The 19,880-nt window shown below is 51.4% G+C and overlaps 10 protein-coding genes across 10 annotated transcripts; 4 read left to right on the top strand and 6 right to left on the bottom strand.

Annotated features, from left to right (window-relative positions):
* Window positions 1-56: 56 nt before the first annotated feature.
* On the top strand, window positions 57-1,528 carry M431DRAFT_80211 (hypothetical protein; the record flags this gene model as incomplete). Its single annotated transcript, XM_024922917.1, has 3 exons — window positions 57-370; window positions 432-1,272; window positions 1,340-1,528. 3 exons carry the CDS (start codon window positions 57-59, stop codon window positions 1,526-1,528), a joined length of 1,344 nt encoding a protein of 447 aa, XP_024775970.1.
* A 951-nt stretch (window positions 1,529-2,479) lies between these two features.
* On the bottom strand, window positions 2,480-4,582 carry M431DRAFT_506036 (hypothetical protein). The gene is made up of 3 exons (XM_024918744.1): window positions 4,366-4,582; window positions 4,040-4,299; window positions 2,480-3,923 (listed from the first exon to the last, which is right to left on the bottom strand). The coding sequence occupies exons 2-3, from the start codon at window positions 4,269-4,271 to the stop codon at window positions 2,647-2,649; spliced, it is 1,509 nt and encodes a 502-aa protein (XP_024775969.1). The 5' UTR covers window positions 4,272-4,299; window positions 4,366-4,582; the 3' UTR covers window positions 2,480-2,646.
* Window positions 4,583-5,011: 429 nt separating this feature from the next.
* M431DRAFT_372207 (hypothetical protein) lies at window positions 5,012-5,394 on the bottom strand. Its single transcript, XM_024914648.1, has one exon. The coding sequence runs from the start codon at window positions 5,359-5,361 to the stop codon at window positions 5,134-5,136; it is 228 nt and encodes a 75-aa protein (XP_024775968.1). The 5' UTR covers window positions 5,362-5,394; the 3' UTR covers window positions 5,012-5,133.
* A 606-nt stretch (window positions 5,395-6,000) lies between these two features.
* On the top strand, window positions 6,001-8,051 carry M431DRAFT_81137 (hypothetical protein; the record flags this gene model as incomplete). Its single annotated transcript, XM_024923005.1, has 3 exons — window positions 6,001-6,456; window positions 6,524-7,840; window positions 7,914-8,051. 3 exons carry the CDS (start codon window positions 6,001-6,003, stop codon window positions 8,049-8,051), a joined length of 1,911 nt encoding a protein of 636 aa, XP_024775967.1.
* A 300-nt stretch (window positions 8,052-8,351) lies between these two features.
* M431DRAFT_372187 (hypothetical protein) lies at window positions 8,352-9,088 on the bottom strand. Its single transcript, XM_024914647.1, has one exon. It carries the CDS (start codon window positions 8,909-8,911, stop codon window positions 8,651-8,653), a length of 261 nt encoding a protein of 86 aa, XP_024775966.1. The 5' UTR covers window positions 8,912-9,088; the 3' UTR covers window positions 8,352-8,650.
* Window positions 9,089-9,322: 234 nt separating this feature from the next.
* M431DRAFT_492747 (hypothetical protein) lies at window positions 9,323-9,793 on the top strand (the record flags this gene model as incomplete). Its single annotated transcript, XM_024917037.1, has 2 exons — window positions 9,323-9,658; window positions 9,731-9,793. The coding sequence occupies 2 exons, from the start codon at window positions 9,323-9,325 to the stop codon at window positions 9,791-9,793; spliced, it is 399 nt and encodes a 132-aa protein (XP_024775965.1).
* A 245-nt stretch (window positions 9,794-10,038) lies between these two features.
* M431DRAFT_80335 (hypothetical protein) lies at window positions 10,039-10,990 on the bottom strand (the record flags this gene model as incomplete). The annotated part of the gene is made up of 2 exons (XM_024922931.1): window positions 10,039-10,650; window positions 10,724-10,990. The coding sequence occupies 2 exons, from the start codon at window positions 10,988-10,990 to the stop codon at window positions 10,039-10,041; spliced, it is 879 nt and encodes a 292-aa protein (XP_024775964.1).
* Window positions 10,991-13,349: 2,359 nt separating this feature from the next.
* M431DRAFT_479998 (hypothetical protein) lies at window positions 13,350-14,519 on the top strand (the record flags this gene model as incomplete). Its single annotated transcript, XM_024915826.1, has 8 exons — window positions 13,350-13,382; window positions 13,468-13,475; window positions 13,615-13,655; window position 13,724; window positions 13,824-13,861; window positions 13,932-14,046; window positions 14,120-14,301; window positions 14,383-14,519. 8 exons carry the CDS (start codon window positions 13,350-13,352, stop codon window positions 14,517-14,519), a joined length of 555 nt encoding a protein of 184 aa, XP_024775963.1.
* A 201-nt stretch (window positions 14,520-14,720) lies between these two features.
* On the bottom strand, window positions 14,721-16,494 carry M431DRAFT_372103 (hypothetical protein). The gene has a single exon (XM_024914646.1). It carries the CDS (start codon window positions 16,254-16,256, stop codon window positions 15,174-15,176), a length of 1,083 nt encoding a protein of 360 aa, XP_024775962.1. The 5' UTR covers window positions 16,257-16,494; the 3' UTR covers window positions 14,721-15,173.
* A 241-nt stretch (window positions 16,495-16,735) lies between these two features.
* M431DRAFT_79963 (glycoside hydrolase family 92 protein) lies at window positions 16,736-19,217 on the bottom strand (the record flags this gene model as incomplete). Its single annotated transcript, XM_024922884.1, has 3 exons — window positions 16,736-17,315; window positions 17,373-18,053; window positions 18,127-19,217. The coding sequence occupies 3 exons, from the start codon at window positions 19,215-19,217 to the stop codon at window positions 16,736-16,738; spliced, it is 2,352 nt and encodes a 783-aa protein (XP_024775961.1).
* Window positions 19,218-19,880: the final 663 nt, after the last annotated feature.

The following is a 19,880-nucleotide window of genomic DNA, read 5'->3' as shown; positions in this document are numbered from 1 at the left end:
AGCGACACCTCACCTCCTCAGCCTCAAAGGTCCAGCGCTCCTGGACTTCACCCGCCATGGACATGTTCAACTTCACATCCGCAGCCTCGTCTTCGGCGGTCCCCTCATATGCCCCCGCCGGCAACGGCAACGCCAGCGGCCTAGGCGGCGACATGAGCTTCTCTCAGATGCCGCAGTATCCCGCCCGCAACCCACTACAGTCGGTCCTGTCTCAGGGCAAAGAGCACGATGCCAAACGGATAAAGGTTGAGTCGCCGCACTCGGCGCTCGACTCGATTGATTCCTGGCTTCAATTCGACGAAGAGGCCGACAAGTTTGGCAGCTTTGAGATTGATTTTTCAAAGCAGTACAACACGGCCAACCAGCCGAGGTGAGTCGGCCCAAGAGTGCTGATCACAGTCCCTCTCACGTTCTAACATGTGCGCATCAAGGCCTGCCACAAACATGACACCAGGATTGGGCAGCGGTCTCTACGCCAATCCCACCGCCCCTTTCCGGGAAGAAGACTTCCTCGATGATAGCGCCTTTGATCATTCTCTGTCCGAGGACGATGAGTTGTTTGACACCGTCAACCTGAATGACCAGCTGTCCAAGATTGAGACGCTGCCCTCGACCGAGCCCCAGTCCTCCAGAAGCCTCTACTCCACACCGTCACTGGGATGGGAGAAGCCCCAGCAGGGCATTCAGCCCAGTTCCATCACAATGTCTGACGAGATCCCAAGACGCATGACCAGCGACTCCTGGGATCCGATTCCACAAGGCACCAACTACACGCTTACTCCGGATGAGCGCCGCCGACTTCTCGAAATCGCCATGGGCCCCAGCAGAATGTCGGCCTATGTTTCCCCCAATCGATTCAACCTCGGATACGGATCTACGATGCAGCCCGGCCTAACTCAGGAGTTTGGCTTTGGCTTTGGCGCCCCGAAACAGGGGCTAAATCCTGTGGGAATGTTCCAGAGAAACAACTCTACCGACACAACGGCATCTGGACTCTCTCAGCAGAATCGGGATCTGAAACACAAGCATCTCAAGAATGAGACGCCGCCCAAAACAGTGCCCGCGAAACGACCAAGCACGCTGTCGGAAACCAGCAGCATCGGCAAAGAAAAGACAAAGTCCGCCGATCGCATGGCGCACAACGATGTCGAACGGAAATATCGCACCAACCTCAAGGACAAAATCACCGAGCTGCGCAATGCGGTGCCAGCGCTGCAGCAAGCCACCGAAAACGATCAGGACAACGGACAGGGGAATGCCAAAGTGAGCAAGGTTAGTGGCAATATACCTCAACTGGGACACATTTACAGGACGACTCTGCTAACCCACGTCTTTACAGGGGACCGTGTTGACAAAAGCGACTGAATACATCCACCAACTAGAGCAGCGCAACAAAGACATCATGTCAGAACATAAGCAGCTCATGCGAAGACTTCAAGCATTCGAAGCACTCCTTAACAACTCGATGAGAGTGGACATTATGCCCAGCCATAGCATGACGCTCTTCGACCCGAGAGGATTCTGTTGATTCACTGTATCAATATTTTCCGTGTTTCACCTACCACTTTTCAACGACTGCATGACAAAATATTTTGACGGACTCTTGTTTTTCTTTTTCTCTTTTAGTGAAAAGCATTTCAACGAGCTTCTTTCTACAGGCCGGCATTTTATGTTTATTCTTTTTTTTCTATTTCTTTTGCCACCATTACAGGGTTTACTTTGGCATTCTGCCACCTATTTAACTCACTACTTTTCGGCGTCAGGTCAGGGTGGACTTTTTTTCTTTTTTTCCTTTTACAAACATGGCATGAAAACCCAGAAAGGATATACTATAACTCGGCATGGGCGGTCTCTTGGGGATTTTTATTCATAGGAAACGGAACGAGATGAAAGGGGGTATTCTTATCAAGGCAATGTGTGGGTCGGTGAAAGAAGGGAATTTTACGGAAGAGGACAAATCTTGAGACGAAAAAATCGGAGCGGTAACATTTGTCGAAGGAAGCGAATTAAGAAGGCAAAAATTGAGCTTTATTCTTATGACAGGGAATATAGATCTGGCGGGCCAATTTGGTTGATAGAGAACGGGAACCCTTATTCTTCTTGGACTTATTACAGACAGAAAGAGAAAGAAACGAAAATTGTTCGGGGGTTTTTTGAGAAAAAGGAGCAATTTTCGGAGGGGGTTGTCGATAATACAAGTGCACGCGAGGCGTCTTTTTGCCTTGATTTGAACTCTCGGAACTGCATCAGAGTCCCACCTTTTCTTTTCTCTTTTTTTCTTTTTTTTTTTTTTTTGGTCTTTATTGTGAAACTCTCTCTTGGGTCTAGGCATTCATGGAGCTATGGTGAGATAAATAAACGGCAGTGATACCCTGGGCACATATGCAGGAGGGGTGATGCTACTGCATCCTCGCATCCGTTTAATATGCGAGGTGCATTTTCTGTTTAATGCAGGTAAGAAGGGGGGGGGGAGAGGGGACAGAATAGGAAGTCCTATGAGAATGATGATTGAGTCCTACGAAAGGGATGATTGTGTCCTATGAGAAGGATGATTGTGTCCTATGAGAAGGATGATTTATCCGCTTCTCGTTTTTTACGTGATATATACAGGTGGTGGCTAGTATTACAGGAGAGATTGCCTGCTAATCAATCTCGTAGCGCTTCGATATCATCGATTTCCTTGACGGCCTCGGTGGTGAGTATGTAGGGCGCGTCCTCGTCCACACAGATGCTGTCCTCGATGCGAATGCCCATGCCCCTGAAGTGAGCGGGCCAGCGCTCATCGTCGGGAACGTAGACGCCCGGCTCGATGGTAACGCAGTGGCCCCTCCGCAGAATCTCTCTCCTGCTGTACCCTGGGCAGTCATGCACGTCCAGGCCGATGTAGTGGCCTACGTGGTGGGGGAACAGCTGGTCGATGTTGCTCACGGTGAGGTTTGTGAAGCCGATGCTCTTGAGCTGGTCGACAAGGCCGCGGACCGTGACGCCGTGGATGTCCTCGAGGGACATGCGGGCGGACTCGCGGCAGAGGGAGACGCTGGAGCGCTGGACCTTGAGCACGGCCTCGTAGAGGTCGCGCTGGGCGGGGGAGAACTTGCCGGAGGCGGGCCACGTCCGGGAGATGTCGGTGATGTAGGTGCCGTACTGGCCGCCGGCGTCGACGAGGATGAACTCGTCGTCGCGGAAGATGTTGTTGTTGACCGTGTAGTGGATGCAGTTTGCGCGTTGGCCGCCTGCGATGACAGGAATGTAGGCAGGCCCGTCGCAGCCGTTGATGGTGAATTCGTAGTCGAGGAAGGCGTGCAGGTCCTTCTCCTTGACCCACGATCGCCGCATGGCATTGGTGATGGCACGGCCGGAGATTTGACCGGCCATCCGCATGTTGGTCACCTCAGCCGGGCTCTTGATGACTCGGAGCTTGTTCATGACGGGGTACAGCGGCGTCTTTGCAGGACCGCTGCCAGAGGCATTACCAGTGATGAAGCGCCATAGGGAGCTGTTTGTAGCCTTTGCCGATTCGACGTCGGTGTAAATGATCTTGGCCGAGTCGAGTAGCTTGGGCAGCACAGAGTCGATTCTGTCCATGGACCACGCCTCGTCTGCATTCCACACGTCCTGAGCGGCCTGGACGCCGTTACGGTAGCCTGACCACTGCTCCTCCCTGGGGTTCTTGGCCTTGACAAACATGCGAAAGAGATAATCCCCCCACTTGGGACCCGTCTTCTCAATGATGGCCATGGCGTCAGGCTCGTCCCATCCCGTCAGCCATAAGAAGTTTGTCTCCTGCCTGTAAGGATGGAAGACAGCACCAGACTTGTACACGAGTGGCGCAGCGTGCAGGACAGCAACGCCGCCCTCGGGCATGGCATCGGCGAGGGCGGCCCGACGATCAGCATATTCCTGAGCGCTGATGCCCGGCGTGACTGATTGTAGCTTTCCAGTTAGCAGATGATTCAAGTTGAAAGCTCTTGGCTCATGGCACGATTACTGAATAACAGTAATAAGATGAAGATGTCAGAATATCAAAGGGGAGACCCACCCTCGCCAGCCTTGAGGATGTGGGGATGTGTCTCATGGACAGGCTGTCCAAACTGGAGGCTGGCAGCTGACACCAGGGAGCTGTATCTCTGTCGATGGGAGAAGATGTAAGACGGTCTTTGGTATTTGAAGGTGGCTTGAGAGATGCCGCGCTGCTGCTGCTGGTGTTGGTGCAAGGGCAGCTTCCGAGGGGGGAGCCCGAGGCTCCGGAATGACGGCCGAGGGAGCCTCATTTTAAGGACTCAGGGCGTTATGGAATTTCTGAAGCAATTGAGGATTGGATTCATTTGTCTAAATAGAAGGAGGGTCCACTGGATGTCTTTTTACCTTGACTTAAGCAACTTTTTTTTTTTCTCAATGACTGGTGATCCACTTGGTTTTTTGTAATATTCGATGGTTATTATGCGGAGTAAGAGGATGAATTGGTCCTCTGTGAGTTGAAATGAAAATAAGTGAAAATGCGTATATACTGAGGGAGAGGGAGAGGTAGATAATAGACAGAAATGACGATGGATTGCTTGGTGTTGGTCGTGATAACCCTGTGAGTGCTGTGAGTATGTAAGCAGACGGTGGCAATCGACATACCTGGCAGCATAAATGGTTAATGCAAGGGCGTTTGATGTCATGCACAATCTGCACAGCATTTGCACAGATGGCGGTACGTACCTCTGCTCTGCTGGCAATCCCCGCGGATGTACCTCAAGAGTACCGCAATCAAATCATGTGCGCACCGCAGAGGCGCCCTAGGAGCGCGTCTTGCATCGTAGGCGCAGCTGTTGCTGGGCACTAACACCAAGTGGTGCTACTGCTGCTACTTTGCATGTACGGGGCGTCTGTTTTCTGCGAGCAGCCCCGCCATTTCTTTCCCACTTTGGACCGCGACGTGTTTTTGGGCTCCAGCGACAAAAAAAAAAAAAAAATACAGCGCATTTGCTAGATGGATCTGTAAGGGCCATTGTGTGAGGACTGTATGTGAGGGATGCAGTATAGAAATCTGCATCTTTAATGAGTTTGACTCACCTCGTGTTGATGATACAATGGAGAAACAATCATGTCGCACTTTTTGAGATGAGCTTGGATTGTATTGTTGCGTGTCTACTGTATAATCGTATCAATCTGGGCTTTGTTGTTTTTCCCAGTCGTAGGTGGCCGCGCTAAGGTTGCTGGCAGGCCTGTTATGGGGTAGAGATGCATCCATCCATGTCGAGAATTGGGGGTTTCAACTTTTTGTGTGATAACAGCCCGAGCTCCATCTAGCGAAACCCAATCGGCCATGGGTGTCAATAATATCGTCAGACTTGAATTGAGTGTAATGTAGAGCATCAGAGTAACTGTAGTCAACTCGCTGTAAATCCCAGGCTTTCCATATTATCATCATCCATGAAATTGAATTGCAAACACAGAGCTACCCTATTGCTGTATTTTGATAGGTGCTGGAGCTTCACAATTTTAATGCTACCCTTACCCGTGAATTAGCGGTTGCTGGTGCGCCGGGCGGGCCCGTGCATGTTTTTGGCAGGGAGGCCCAACCGGGCATAGCGCTGTTGTGCCAAGCGCGAAGGCTCCATCAACACCTCAAAGGCACGCCTCAGCCAATTCTTCCCGCACACACGCAAAACCACATTGATTTCTTTGTCCTCCGAAAAGCCCTCGATAGGCTCGACAAGCTCTCCAGCCAGCCTGGTCTCGTCCCCCAAAGGCTTCCTGGACCTTCAATGTCCTCTTAGCATCCTTTACCTGCCCCCCTCGTCCGCCTCTTCCTCTGCCTCCGAGACGTGCCCCGTTCCCTGCACGTCGCGTGCTTCTCTCCTCCCCAGCCCCTCCTTGGTGCTCCCTGTCTTGCTGCATCTCGACTTGCTCAGCATTTGCACCGGGGCATGCTGATCCCAGAGGCACCAGCTCTCGTACATGGCCACCGTATCCGTGTCTCTGTCTGCTTCCTCCAAGGCGCCGGTTCCCGCCATGGCCTCTAAGCGAGCACCTCTCGCCAGCAATCCCAATGTCGCCAACTCACCTCTTCGCGCACCTTCAATCCTGGCTGGTTACGCCAAGCCGAAGCGGTCCTTTGCCACGGCCCAGCGTGAAGAGCCCTACGGACAGCCTCCGCCGGTGAAGAAGCAAGCTCTCGAAAATGGCGCCCAGCGGGCCGTCCGATCGCCGACCAAGCCATTGACCCGTGCCCCGGCACACATTGTTGTCCCCCGCAACTCGAGTGCTGTTCCACGGCCTGTTGTAAGAGAACGAGCTGCCAGAACAGTCACTGCTTCGACAACAAGAGCTACACAGGATCAAGACACCGATAGGGAGGCGTGGAAGAAGCACCACCGGGCCAAGTTTCCCAAAATGGTCTTTTATTTTGAAAGTATTCCAGATGACATTCGGGCAAAGCTGACCAAGAGGGTCACTTATCTTGGTGCTGTATGTCGCTCCTATGCTGAATTTTACCCATTAAAGAATGCCGCTAACTTGTCATGACTGAAAATAGCGCCAAGAGCCCTTCTTCTCAATTGATGTTACCCATGTCATCACTACGCGAGCCATTCCGCCCGAGAAACCAGAGGCTGGGGAAGCCGAAGCTGAGGTATCCGAGGAACAAGAGCCTGAGGAGCAGCCCCAAACCATCAACCCGTCTCTTCTTGACAGGAACACCGCTGCTAGGCGAAGATTGCTCTTTGATTTTCGCCAGGCTTCTTCGGTGCCTTCTCAGTTGGACGGTCTTGCGAGACGCAACAAGACGGTTCGCAACAATGATGTTCTAACCAAGGCTCGAGATATGGGGAAGAAAATCTGGTCTCTTGATAAGTTTCAGAGTATGCTTGCCGTTCTTCTCGAGTCAGAAACCCAAAACTACAACTCTCGATCTGCGAGCACGAGAAATCACTACGGCACCAAGGGCTCTCACGAGCCTAACCTGTTTCAGCTTCTTCACAACGAACGTATCAATGGACCCTCCGACCGAGACCCAACTGCGATCAACCGGGAGTTGACGTATTTCAAGGGTCCGTATGTCTATATCTGGGATATGGATGAAAAGCAAAAACCCATCATGGTTCGTGAATATGCCAAGGTTGCGAACAAAACCGACGGCGAATGGCCACAGTTCCGCAGTGTTGGGAACGGACGCTGCCCTTTTGTGGAGGAAGTGGATGCTGCTGAAAAGGATTACCGAAAGGCACGGGAGCGGGAAAAGGCGCGCTTGGCTAAGAAGGAAGAATCCGTTCAGATTCTCAAGGCCCCCGAGGTCCCTCCCATGAAACCCGTGACTGGAAAGCGCACCTTGACTGAGATGGAAGAAGCTCACAACCGATCTCGCGCTGCTGTGGCGGCGGAGACGTTCCAGCCAGTAAAGGTCACCTTCTCCAGGCCGGCAGCAGTACCGGCTCAGAATGCCTTTACCAGTCGAGCTGAAGGAGGCCGTATGTTTGGAGGCGAGCCTGTGGCCTCTGGCATTCAGAACACCATTACGTCGGCAATCCGTTCCCAGATGATCTCGTCGACATCTGGCATCAACGGCGCAAAGGCCGGAACCAGCAAGGAAGTCCATGGGCTGCAGAGGAAAGTTTTGCAGATGGCCCAGCCGACCTCACACGATGCCAGCTCTCGCCGTCTTGCGGAAGTTCCTGCGGACGTCGCATCTAGCCGATCGACAACGCTGACCCGAACCACGTCCAAGATTCAGGGCCAGGAGGAAGATGGGCAGAAGGCGGAGAAGAAGGCACCTGCACAGCACCTGAAGAGCAAGCGAGACTTGAAGCCAGGCTACTGTGAGAATTGCCAGGACAAGTTCCGCGATTTCGACGAGGTAAGATTCCATTGGACTTTCAACACCCTTGCTTTGCTACTTGACAAAGACATTTCACTAACTTATACAATAGCACATCTTGTCTCGCAAGCACCGCAAGTTTGCGGAAAATGACGAGAACTGGATCGAGCTGGATGCTCTTCTTACGCAGCTAAAGCGTCTACCAAAATTCTCAGCTGCCACTTCTGATGATTCGGAGGGAGAGTGGTAACGACATGGCGTTATTCTTCTTGGGTTGATCTTGTCCAACTAGAGACTTTATGGGTTATGGTGCCGCGCATTTGGATCTCATTCTTTTTTTCCGACTTGCGTTGGCTATCGCATTCATTATGCTACTTCTCAACACTTTGAAAAAAATCTTCGGTCACCACAACCATCAACTTACATCCTGGAACCCCGGTCAAAGAAACCGAGTGCCAGGCTTTGAATTTTCTTTTGCATCTCAATCAGATTTGCGCGGCATAGCGCAGAAGACACCTTTGTCAATACGTCTCTGATTTGAGCTATACCCTTTTTTGGTCTTTTTCTTGTTCTTTCTTTCAGGGTTCTTTACTTATCTTTCACTCGGCTATAACGAAACAGCACGTGGATTTTGTTTGGTACCACTGCCGGCATGGTTTGGCATTTTGAACCCGCATTACATAACAGGAGGCGTTATTTACAAGCTCGGCTCTTTTTTTGCTGCCGTTTCACAGATGGATGGACTTTTTTGGTGGCGGAGAGGATTTTTGGCAAAGGAGAAGCTGAATGTGGTCTGGATTGCCCGATAGAGGATACTGGGATGCTCTGCGCGCTGACGCAGAATGGGCTTTAATGAAGGAACTTGGCTGGGACGATGTGGCGGGCCCATGGGGGTCGAGAAGAGAGAGAGAAGGATGTGATGGTATGTGATGCTTGCTGGAGCAAGACATTCAATGGGAGGTTGATGGGACTGGTCATGTTAAAAGAAAAAAAAATTATGTATATTGTAGCTGGCATGTTACAATTCACGAAAGTGTATAAGTAAAGGCAGGTCCGGGGGCGTCTATTTGGTGCACGGAACGGACAGGTATTTATGACATGAGATAGCATTTTATGATAGAGATATGTAGCGCTAACAGCAGAACTGGATAGGAATTAATTCTAGGGTGTTGAATGAAGTGTTGCGTATTTTATGTCTTGGTGTTGAGTGAGCTTGTGGTGTTGCATATGTCGCACTGTGTACACTGTACAAGGCAGCCTACCTACAGAGGGGTCAAGATGCACTCTGGCTGTTGTCTCACTCTTTGACATGTCATCCGCTCATAGTCTCATGAAACATTTCACTTTTTGACGCCGTCATCTCAGTTTCTCTTCTTTAAATGCCTAGTGACCTTTCTCTTTTTTAATTTTTTATACAATCCAGATAAATCCAAGCACCAGCTACACTGCAAGATCAACGCAGCCATGGATCCCGACCCCCCCCCTCCGTCCGACTCGCCCATGCCGGACACAGACTCGGACATGAACAACAGAGCCAGCGGCACGGCCTCACCCGAGATCCCGCTGACGCTCAGCGCTTCAGTGATGCTAGCAGACCTGCCACGAGACGCAACGGCAGCACTGGCTAGCGCAGGAGGGTTTCCACCACAGCTCAAGGTCGTGGTCAAGTTCAAGGCCGTGGGGTCGGCGCCGGCGCTGCAGCAGGACGTGTGCAAGATCTCGGCGAGCCGCAAGTTTGAGGAGGTGGTGCGGTATCTGCGGCGTAAATTGCGGTGCCGCGAGACGGACAGCGTGTTTCTGTATGTGAATAGCGCGTTTGCGCCGTCGCTGGACGAGGTGGTGGGCAATTTACACCAGGTGAGCTCTTTTTTTGCGAGGTAGATGGTTTTAACGTAGTTGGATGAGGCTGACGGGATGAACAATGTGCAGTGCTTCAAGAATGCTCATGATCAGCTTGTTGTGGCCTATTCTATCACTCCGGCGTTTGGATGAAACTGCTCGACATGAGAACCGAGACAACCGAACGCGGCGGTGTTCTTCTATATCATCCATCCAGTGCCCCAATTCCTCCTCAGGAAATATCATTACAACGCCACCCTTCTTGCTCATGCTTAAACAATGAAATACACAATCTATATAGACAGGCCGGGACATTATATCATGCAGGATGAAAATCCAGTAAAGCAAACAACGCCACCGCTCCATGTTCTCATACCCATTTTCTCTTTTCTTATCTTTTACAAGTCTTTTGCGGCCTTGGCAAACGCTTCAAACTCTTCGGCAGGCATTGGATAGGTGTGCTCTGGAGCGGGGAACTGCTTGCTCTTGACCTCGTCACGATAGGCCACAACAGCCTTGGCCGACTCGCTCCAGATGTCGCCAAACTTCTTGACAAACTTGGGCATGAATCTTCCGGGAGGAAAGTTGCCAGTTAAGTCGATCTGGACAAGCACTTGGCCTGAGCAGCCGCTGCCAGCACCAATACCGATAGTGGGAATGGATAGCTTCTGAGTAATCAGTGTAGCAACCTCGGCGGGGACGGCCTCCAGAACGACGGCGAAAGCCCCAGCTTCCTGCACGGCGAGGGCGTCCTCCAAGACTCTCATGGCGCCGGCAGAGGTTTTGCCCTGGACGCGGAACCCTCCAAGAGCGTTCTGGCGCTGAGGAGTGAGGCCGATGTGGGCAAGGACTGGGATGCCGGCGGTAGTGATTTTGCGGATGGTTGGGGCAAACTCCTTGCCACCCTCGAGCTTGACGCTCTGTGCTTTGCCGTGCTTGACGAAGCGGATGGCTGTGGCTAGGGCTTGCTCGGGAGAGATTTCATATGAGCCCATGGGAAGATCTCCAACCTGCAATGAATTGTTAGCCGCAATCACATCTTGTCTTGTGTGCTGCTTGGACATGTTATAAGGGATTGCTTACGGTAAAGGCACTCTTGGCGGCTCGTGCTACTGATCGACAGTGGAGCAGCATGTCTTCTACCTCTACTTCGTTTGTGTCTTCCATGCCCAGCGCCACCATGGCCAAGCTATCGCCCACCAGGATGATATCCATGCCGTTTTGGTCGGCAACGTAGGCGCTGGGGAAGTCATGAGCAGTGATCATGGCAATGGGCTCTCCCTTTTGATAGAGCGACTTGATGGTGCTCATGGTGACCTTTTTGCGAGCAGGCCCAAACTGAGAGCCCATGGGAGAGTGAGAACTGTATCTCTTTTGGTGACATGGCGAGGCATGTGATGTAGTGATGGCGGGAGCATGAGACACGATGGAGTGTGTTGATGAAGAGAAGGAAGATGATGAAGGTGCAGTGAGGGCAGCAGCAGTATATCTGAGGCTGGTGTTGAGTCGCGTGCTGCTGCGTGTGAGTGCTGCACACGATCTCGCCGAGGCTCCGATCGGGAACATTTTTTCCCAACTCGGAAATTACTTGGTGTTATGGGGATGCAGTTTGTTTCTTGCAGGTACTCTGCAGTGCAGATTTATATGTGAGAGGTACTAGTGGGGTACCTTGATGTGAGATGTGGGAACAGGCGAGGCAGGTTGGAGGATGGAGGGGGAAATGCGGGAGAAGAAAAAAAAGTAAATAGTCTATTGAGAAGAGGAGAAATGATTGTAGTAATTCATGTAAATGAAACGAAGCAAAAGAAAAGCCAGAGGTGGCGGACGAGGCGCTTTTTTTAATAGTTGAAGAAAAAGGCATGCTGGTTTTTACGATGTAGAATTGAGTATCTTGGGAGGCACAAGGCCAGAGACCCCGGGGCAGGCACTTGTCAGCATTGGATGGCCTTGGTACGAGTACGGCAGGAGTAAGAGTACGAGGTACTGTGCTTGGCCGGTTTGGTTTGGTATTACTACATGCTGCGCAACCACCTGCATCGGCAATTCCAGAGGTGTACTTGTTTTTTATGTTGTTGTTATTTTCTTAGTCGGATTGTTTTGTATTACATGAGATGAGGAGGTAATTTATTGCTTTGTTTGTTGTGATTTTCTTCTTTTCTTTTGAATGTGTTACGGGGGATCAGGTACTGTACTTGAGTCAAGTTACAGCGCTGTTTGCGGGCATGGCAGCACTGTGTGAGGAGCCGTTACGGCTCAATGGAACCGAGGCACGAGGTACGGACCCGATGCGGATTCGCCGTTGCCGCGGGCTGCAGCCTTATGAGAGAAGTCGGATGTTATTTCATGGGGAAAAAGTGAATATGCAATAAGAAATAATACAAATGAAAATGCAAAGCAAGATTCATGATGACGACGAAGATGATGATTGTGAGATGAGAAAGATACAGCCTTGCGTTGAGTTTCTGTACTTCGGATACGTTGGATGACAGAGTAAACATGATTCAGTTTGCGTCGATGATTAATTCTTTTGCTGTGGCTTACATGAATGTGGCTGTGGTTTTCTATTGTACGTTGCGGTAAGTTGTTTAAGGGTAAGGCTGTGGCTGGAACTGACGTCGTGGTTCATTATGACGGCGAATGAATCTGCGCATCAGCTGGCAGTGGCTTGTATTACGAGCTTTGTCTATGATGATTCTAATTGCGTGGCTGTTGACTGTAAATTGATTACTGTTATTAAGTAGCCGAAAGAGTTGTGATATATTATATTGTATCCACCTAATTGTGCGAATACGATAGATGGTGTTATTGGGTATGCACCTTGATAAGTCGATCTGTGTGTGTACCATTACAGCACCCGGCACTCGATATTATTGAACCTTCATTCCAACTCGGCGACACGTTTTACTCAAAAAGATGAACCCTTGATCCTTGCCCCCTTCGGCTGACAACTCGCCTCCAATACAAATACAAAATACCAAAATGGCCAAAGCGGTGCTTAGTAGGAAATAGCGCAAAAGTATGAAAACCCCCCAAATGCTGAGCCCGGGACATGCCGTCACATCAATCGAGCGCATGCAATCGCCATCCAACGGTGCTGTAACGCCGGCGCCTTTCCGCTAAATCCTCGGCGCCCTCAGCGCTGCCCGCCCGCTACAAGGCCGAAATTGTTAGCTGTTAGCCAGCGCCAGCGCCCTCCTCGTGACTCTTCCAGCAGCGGGGAGGGGAGGGGCTGTTTTGGGTCTTTGGTGGAGGAGTGACATGACCAGAACAATTCCAACGGCCACTCGTCCGGTCCGGCTGCTCAACTCAAACCTGCTTTTGTTCCGCTGCATTGCATTCGCATCACCAGAAACTTCGGCCCAACCATCGACTGACTGACTCACTGCTGCTTTTTCGCAACCAAATCACTTGCATTTCTCCCGGTTTCTTTCGCCTCCTTATTCTTCCCCTCTCTCTCTTTCTTCCTGCTCTGCATCCGTCTTCGCCTCCGTTGTTCCGAGTTCGCGACAGCTCCGAAACCAAACGTCCACGATCGATCCCCCTGCTGCAAGCTTTATAGCCACGAGAGACGCTACTGCAAGTGACGACGCACTCTGGCGAAGCCGGGAGCCACACACCTCAAGAGGCTCAGACATATTCAGCATCTCATCTCCACATCTGGTTTATAATTGCCCTTCTGGGCCAGAGAGTCCCTTGACAGTTGCCCATCATGAGCAGCCCACGCCGTCGAATTGAGACTGATGTAAGTCATGAGTCTACAACATTTCACCAGTCTGGGGGGAAAAGACCAAAGGCTAATCAATTGTCTTTCGTTTTGGGACGTTTAGGTCATGAAGTAAGTCGCCTCTTTCTTCATTGCCGTGGAAATGGAACAAAGAAATAAGATCAGCGTTTAGCTAACAACCTTGCAGGATGTACGAACCGCCACTCCCAACAACGCCCGCCCTGGCTCGACTAACATGACCGTGATCTAGGTTGATGAGCGACTATGAAGTGACACTAGTGAACGATAACAGTAGGCAACACCCTGCTATATATCATTTACCCAAAACCAAAGGATGCTGACTGACTGACTCGTTACAGTGTAAGCATCATCACCAGCTACGCTCTTACTTCCTTCTGTCCTCGCACCGATCGATCCATAATATCAACGTTGAATCATTGACAATGCGATTTACTACAGGCAGGAGTTCTTTGTCAGATTCAAGGGCCCGGCAGAAAGTAAGTCGGCAAACAGAGAGGGGAACGGATGCGGCAAGTTTGTGTCACGACAGCTAACACGCCTTGGCAGCTCCGTTCGAGGGAGGTCTTTGGAAAGTACATGTCGAACTTCCCGATACGTACCCGTATAAGTCACCTAGTATTGGCTTCGTGAACCGAATCTTCCACCCAAACATCGATGAGCTGTGAGTCTACACGGGAAGCGAGGCGGCCGATTGTGGTGAATGGTTGTGCTAAGAGTGGCGAATTGGAAAATAGGTCTGGTTCTGTGTGTCTGGACGTCATTAACCAGACATGGTCACCCATGTTCGATATGATCAACATCTTCGAGGTCTTCCTGCCGCAGCTTCTTCGATATCCCAACCCGACGGACCCCCTCAACGGCGAAGCAGCTGCTCTGCTTATTAGGGAGCCCAAGAGCTACGACGCAAAAGTCAAAGGTGCGCAATATCTTGCAGAGTCGAGCGGAGCTGGAAAATGGGGGGATATGAGAATGAAAGGCTGACAGGGTGGCTCAACAGAATATGTCCAAAAATACGCCAACAAGGATGTCGTGGACGAGGCTGGCGCCGAGAGTGAGGATGAGGACGACATGTCCTCCGTGGCGAGTTTCGACGACGACGACGAGGAGCCGGCTGGCCAGATGGATGACGTATAGGGACCATGTTCTTTCTTTTTCTTTTGGTCATGGCAGTCACCATCTGCCGAAGCGCTCGATTTGAAACAAAACCACTGCAATCCAGTCACAAACAGCGGCGTCACAATGGGATTAATTAGTCGACAGGCCAGCCACAGCACCGGGAGTTTTTATTTCTGACTTTTCATTTTTCAGCCCTCGACATAAACCAAGATGGAGGAATCGCACCAGCTGCCCCTTTTCTACTTTTTCTACTTTTGTCTTTGTCGGTATCTCTCTTGCTTGCCTCTGAGATGTGGGAGGAGAGACGACTACGTTTGGGTCACATGTGCTCTGGAGTTTGGTACCTAGGTATTTGAATGGACGACAGCGTGGAGGAGGAAGCTCAGGTAATGAGTGGGATTGGGTTACAGTATGTTGAATAGGATGTCCGTTAGAATGCGGAATGCGAGTAGTTTTCAATGCATCTTGATTAAATAAAGAAATGGCCGTAATGTGCCAGTTGCATCCAATTAAATCTAACAAAGGGGTATCATATCTGTACTAAATATTGTCATAATGTAATTCCATCTCTTTCTCGCTTGGGAATCGTTTCCCTTTTATAAATGCCAAATCTATGCGCCATTGAAACCATATAAAACAAGATGAGGGAAAAGATGCCGTCGCTCACAGCACTCAATCAGAATCATACTGCACCAGTCCTCCGCCAACCGGCATCGCGGCTTTAGTTTCGGGCTTGTCGTCCGATTCGCCGTCAACACGCTTCCTCTTCTTGACGATACCGAGAGACGGTCTGCTGCTTGTCGCCTTGTCGTTATTGTTGGGCTGGACAAGAAAGGGGTCCTGCGCTGCCCGCGTGTTGGAGATGACGCCTGCAACAAAGGTCTCTTTTCTCCTCGACGCTTCCTTTTCGGCCTTGAGCCTGGTGTCCTTCATGGCCGAGGATGATGATTTCTGTTGTGCTTTGGCTCGTGAACTCGTCGTCGTCGTCGTCGATGCAAATAAAGGCTTAGAAAGCGCCTTATCCTCCTCGTCCTCACCATCCGGCCTAGACCCAAAATCCACCAAAGCGGCTCTCTTCGCATCCTCCTCCCTCTCCGGCAGCAACTCCAGCCCCAGCCCCATCCTCTCCTTCAAGTCCTCCGTCGCAGCAGCCATCTTCTCCCTCTCCTTGCGACCCACGCGAAACGCCTTTCTCAGCCTCTGATTCTGCGCATACGGATCATCCCACTGCCGCCTCGACAAGTCCTCCAAGTCATCAAGCCTTTCCGCCGCCATCTCAAGCTGCTTCCTGTCCGCAATCGTCTTTTCCAAACTCGCAAAGGCATTCTTGCGCAGCTCCTCCCTCTCACGATCCGTCAAAATAGCTACCCCCTCTCCTACATCCCCAGCATCACCGGTATCCCGCTTCGTAGCCCCCTCGACAACAACATACGCCGTGTTCTTCGGATCGGTGCGCATCTCAATCCACCCCCCACACTCAACATGCCTGAACCGAAAACTCCATACCGGCGTCGAAAAGTAGTTTCCCGCGCGCTTCTTCTCGGCGTTGAAGCGCACGCCTTGGCTGATGATTGTGGGCTTCGGGCAGTGCGCGCACCAGATGGGGAAGGGCATCTCGAAGCGCACGGTGAGGATGCCGTGGGATGCGAGCTTGGAGGCGCGGTTGCCGAGGGGGTGTTTCTTGTTGAGCTTGTTGCCGGAGGTGGTGCCTTCGAGGTCTGGGGGGACGTAGCGTCCCATGTTGAAGCCCTGCATGGTGGGCGGGTTGTTGTGAGGATGGCGATTATGTAGCTGTTTGTGTTGTTGTTGTTGTTCTTTGCTTAGAGAGGTTGAGGTTGGAGATGAGGATGAGGATGAAGAGAAGAGTTGGATTGTAGATGGTGTTGTGGAGTGCGAATTGATAGCGATACGTCACTCTAGGTAGAAAAGGACCCTGGAATTGGGAGTGGGGCACGCCACTCCGCCTAAAAGCCCGTGTAAGTGCCTGGGCGTTGTGTTATACGTGATTCTTTCTCCAATACTCCCATATACTATGTCGCACGTGAATTAAATAAGAAGGGAATTGAAATAGTTTAGAAAGAAATTCAGTGTTCAACGTCGAATGCTTGGAAGTCATGAAAACCACTGCCAAAAACTTACGAAATATACCAATGCCCACAAGATTGCCTCACGCCGTCTCTCACACCATCATTTCACACAATTCATAATATACTGGTAATTTCTATTTTATAAGTCTAACTACCCAGTGTCCAACTGGGCGGCCTATCCTTCAATGCCGTCCCCCAGCTCGACTCCTTTGCTCCAAGCACCAGCTCCAGCGTCCACCCCTCCGTGAAAAACTCATGTCCAATCCACGACTTCGTCCACGGCTTACCATTCACCTTGGCGCTCTGCACATAAATATTCTTATATGAAGCATCGAACCCAATATTCCTCACCGTCGCAGTCTTGCCCGTCACAGGATGCTTGATGCTAATCTCCTCAACGAACGGCGGCGAGATCAGGTACACGTTTTGTCCCGCGACGGGGAACAGACCCATAACGGAGAAGACGAGGAACGCGCCCATGGCACCGGAGTCGTCATTGCCCGGGAGGCCGCCGGGTGACGAGTTAAAGTCCGAGGGGACGTACTGGTGGATTCGCTCGGTCGAGAGGGCGGGCCGGCCCGTGTAGTGGTAGAGGAAGACGGTGAAGAAGACGGGCTCGTTGGAAATGTCTGCTAGGCCTGAGGTGTGGAAGAAGTCGAGGCGCGAAATCATGGCGTCGTCGCCACCAAGCAGGGAAATGAGGGAAGAGACGGAGTGGGGGACATAGCTTGGTAAAGGTTTAGCTTCGGCATTGCTTCTTCTTCATCATCTTATGGTGACTTACAAGAGATATTGCCAGATGCTGGCTTCAAATGTCTCGCTCGGATTTGTCGTCAATGAACAGAAGTCCGCAAGCGCAGAGCACGCAATTGGGTCCTGGAAACCCCAAGTTCCATTCTGATACTTGGGCTGGAAAAAGCCCTTGAACCCGGTGTCGGTCCCGTTGATGAAAGACGTCTGGTCGGCTTTCCACAGATTCTTCCAGTTCATAGCTCGCTGCTGGTATTTGCGCCGCAAATCACCCCTGCCCAGCCCGCTGGCAAGCTCCGAAATGCAATAGTCGTCGTAGGCATACTCAAGCGTGCGGGAAATACTTCGAGAGTTGGTTCCGAAACCGTACGGATCAAAGTCTAGATAGGGGATATAGTCCAGACTCTTCCAGCTGTGAAGGCCGCCCCGGCCGTGATACGACCACTCTAGTGGCTCGTTTTCAGCGTCCGCCAGGACGGCGTCCAGGGCAAGTTCCCAGTCAATGGTTGTACTGAGATTCTTGACAAACGCATCTGCAATGACAACATCGGCGTTGGAGCCTCCTTGGGTCCAGCCCTTGCAGAGAGACATTCGGCAGTCGGGCATCCATCCTTCGTGCTTGTATATGTCTAGCAGAGCTTCCACCATCTGCATCTGAGCACGGGGATCAAGAATGGTCAACAGAGGGTGCTGGACACGAAAGCTATCCCAAATGCTATACGTACGTATTTCACGGATTAGTACGCTGAATGAGAAAGGCAAATGAATCAGGAGAACAATTCTCTTACCAGTAAAATGAGTCAAAGTAGGGCTTATCGCTACGCCAGAGCGGGTTCTCGCCCGTATAATTCTGCGGTGAAATCATGTTGCGGTACACGCCGCTCCAGAAGCTGGTCAAAAGGTCGTCCGTTGCACCGCCGCTCTTGATAGAAATGGGACTCAGCTTCTCCGTCCAAGCCTTCTGCGCATTGTCAACAAGCCGGTCGAAGTCCGTCGCCGGTCTTGGGATCTCGCTTTCTGCGTTTCGGCATGCCTGCGCGCTGTTGATGTAGCTGATACCCATCCGGACCGTCACCACGCCATTGCTCGGTGGGTTCAAGCGTACGAAGCCGCCGCCTTCCAGGAAGAACAAGTTGAAGCCTCGCGTGAGAAAGATCTGTTTAGGTTCGGTGCCCGCGCGGTTGTTGACCCATACGCCCGTCTCGTGTATACTTGACCCGTAGAAATCGACGCAAAAGTGCATCACGTACGACCCGGCGCCGAAGCTGGGCAGAAACGTGCCGTTGCCCGTCATGCGGCCTGACTTTTCATCGACCTGAATCGAGGCATTCTGCCGGCTCTGCCACAGATCCGTCAAATCTAAGAGAACTAGTGGGTGTTTCGTGCCCTTTGGGAACGTGAAGCGATACAAGGCCGCATGCTGCGAAACTGTCATGTTGGCCCCGATACCAGATTCTAGCTGGAGTCCAAAGTACCCCGGCTGGGCTACCAGCGAGCCATTGACATAAGGAAGCTTCCGGTCGCCAATCCGAAACTTGCAGTTGTTGAGCTCGTCGTCGGGACAGACCTGTGGGAACAGCGGAAAGTTGCCCAAGCTGGGATTCCCGCCGGTGCCACTGTCATGGACTGACGAAAATCCTACAACATTTGGTCCCTCAATTCCGAATCCCCCGGTATTCTGTCCATCTACATCGGCTGATGCCTTTGCGAGGCCGTAGGGAAGCGTTGCTCCGGCAAAGACGTTGCCACCGTTGTCGGTTCCAATCAGCGGGTTGATGTAGGAGAAGCCATTGCTCGACTTCTGGGCTGCAGGCGATGCGGCAATCCCAGGCACGGGGCCAAGCAGGACGAGAGCGAGGAGCTCGACACTCGCACGCATCTTGACTAGAAGAAGCCAATTGGATAAATATGACAAGGAGGTGATCGGAAGAGGGAGAGAGAGAGAGACAGTTCAGAGACACCCGTTGCTATTTGTACGACTCATCCCGGCCAACGCGGGGAGGCATGGCCCAGACCCAATTGCCAATGCACTTCCCAGAGACACAAGACAAAAAGACCCTGCAATAGGCGTAGCGACGTCACCGATCTGCATGAAGAATGCATGTACCTTGCTGGTAAAAGGCACATCTCCAACTCTCTCAATGCATTCTGCCGACGGCTTAGACTCCAAAACTCTTATCATTGCTAGAGTCTCCACTCGATGCGGACAAATGTGATGATGATTAGGCCATGGAGTTGTCATGACCCCCGCCTTGAGCGACTGGGAATTCAGTTGCCTATTGTGGAAAAACGTTGTGTTGGAGAGGAGAGGGGATAGAGACTGGGGACCGGGGTTGTTGGATGGGCTCATGGCTTAACCAAAAGCAAGCCTTTTCAACCATAACCATAACTATTGCAAAGGGTAATCGTAATCCAAACTATTGCGTCGTCATCAATCATGCATACTATCGTTAGATCCAAAAGAATCCGGAGCGCTGCGGCTCCCCATGTACCAATCCATAACAGACCAGATTTCATGATTCTAAACCCCAAGTCTTATTAT

This window comes from Trichoderma harzianum (assembly GCF_003025095.1).
Source record: "Trichoderma harzianum CBS 226.95 unplaced genomic scaffold M431scaffold_4, whole genome shotgun sequence".
Taxonomy (NCBI): Eukaryota; Fungi; Ascomycota; class Sordariomycetes; order Hypocreales; family Hypocreaceae; genus Trichoderma; species Trichoderma harzianum.
The sequence above is the reverse complement of the archived record's forward strand: the minus strand, read 5'-3'. Positions and strand labels throughout refer to the sequence as shown.

Excerpts from the sequence above, each read along its gene's own strand:
- M431DRAFT_506036 (XM_024918744.1), bottom strand. The coding sequence starts at position 4,271 with ATGAGGCTCCCTCGGCCGTCATTCCGGAGCCTCGGGCTCCCCCCTCGG. Across the intron at positions 3,924-4,039 it reads CATCCTCAAGGCTGGCGAGG|TCACGCCGGGCATCAGCGCT; the intron begins GTGGGTCTCCCC and ends AGCTACAATCAG.
- M431DRAFT_372207 (XM_024914648.1), bottom strand. The coding sequence starts at position 5,361 with ATGCTCTACATTACACTCAATTCAAGTCTGACGATATTATTGACACCC.
- M431DRAFT_372187 (XM_024914647.1), bottom strand. The coding sequence starts at position 8,911 with ATGCTATCTCATGTCATAAATACCTGTCCGTTCCGTGCACCAAATAGA.
- M431DRAFT_372103 (XM_024914646.1), bottom strand. The coding sequence starts at position 16,256 with ATGCAGGGCTTCAACATGGGACGCTACGTCCCCCCAGACCTCGAAGGC.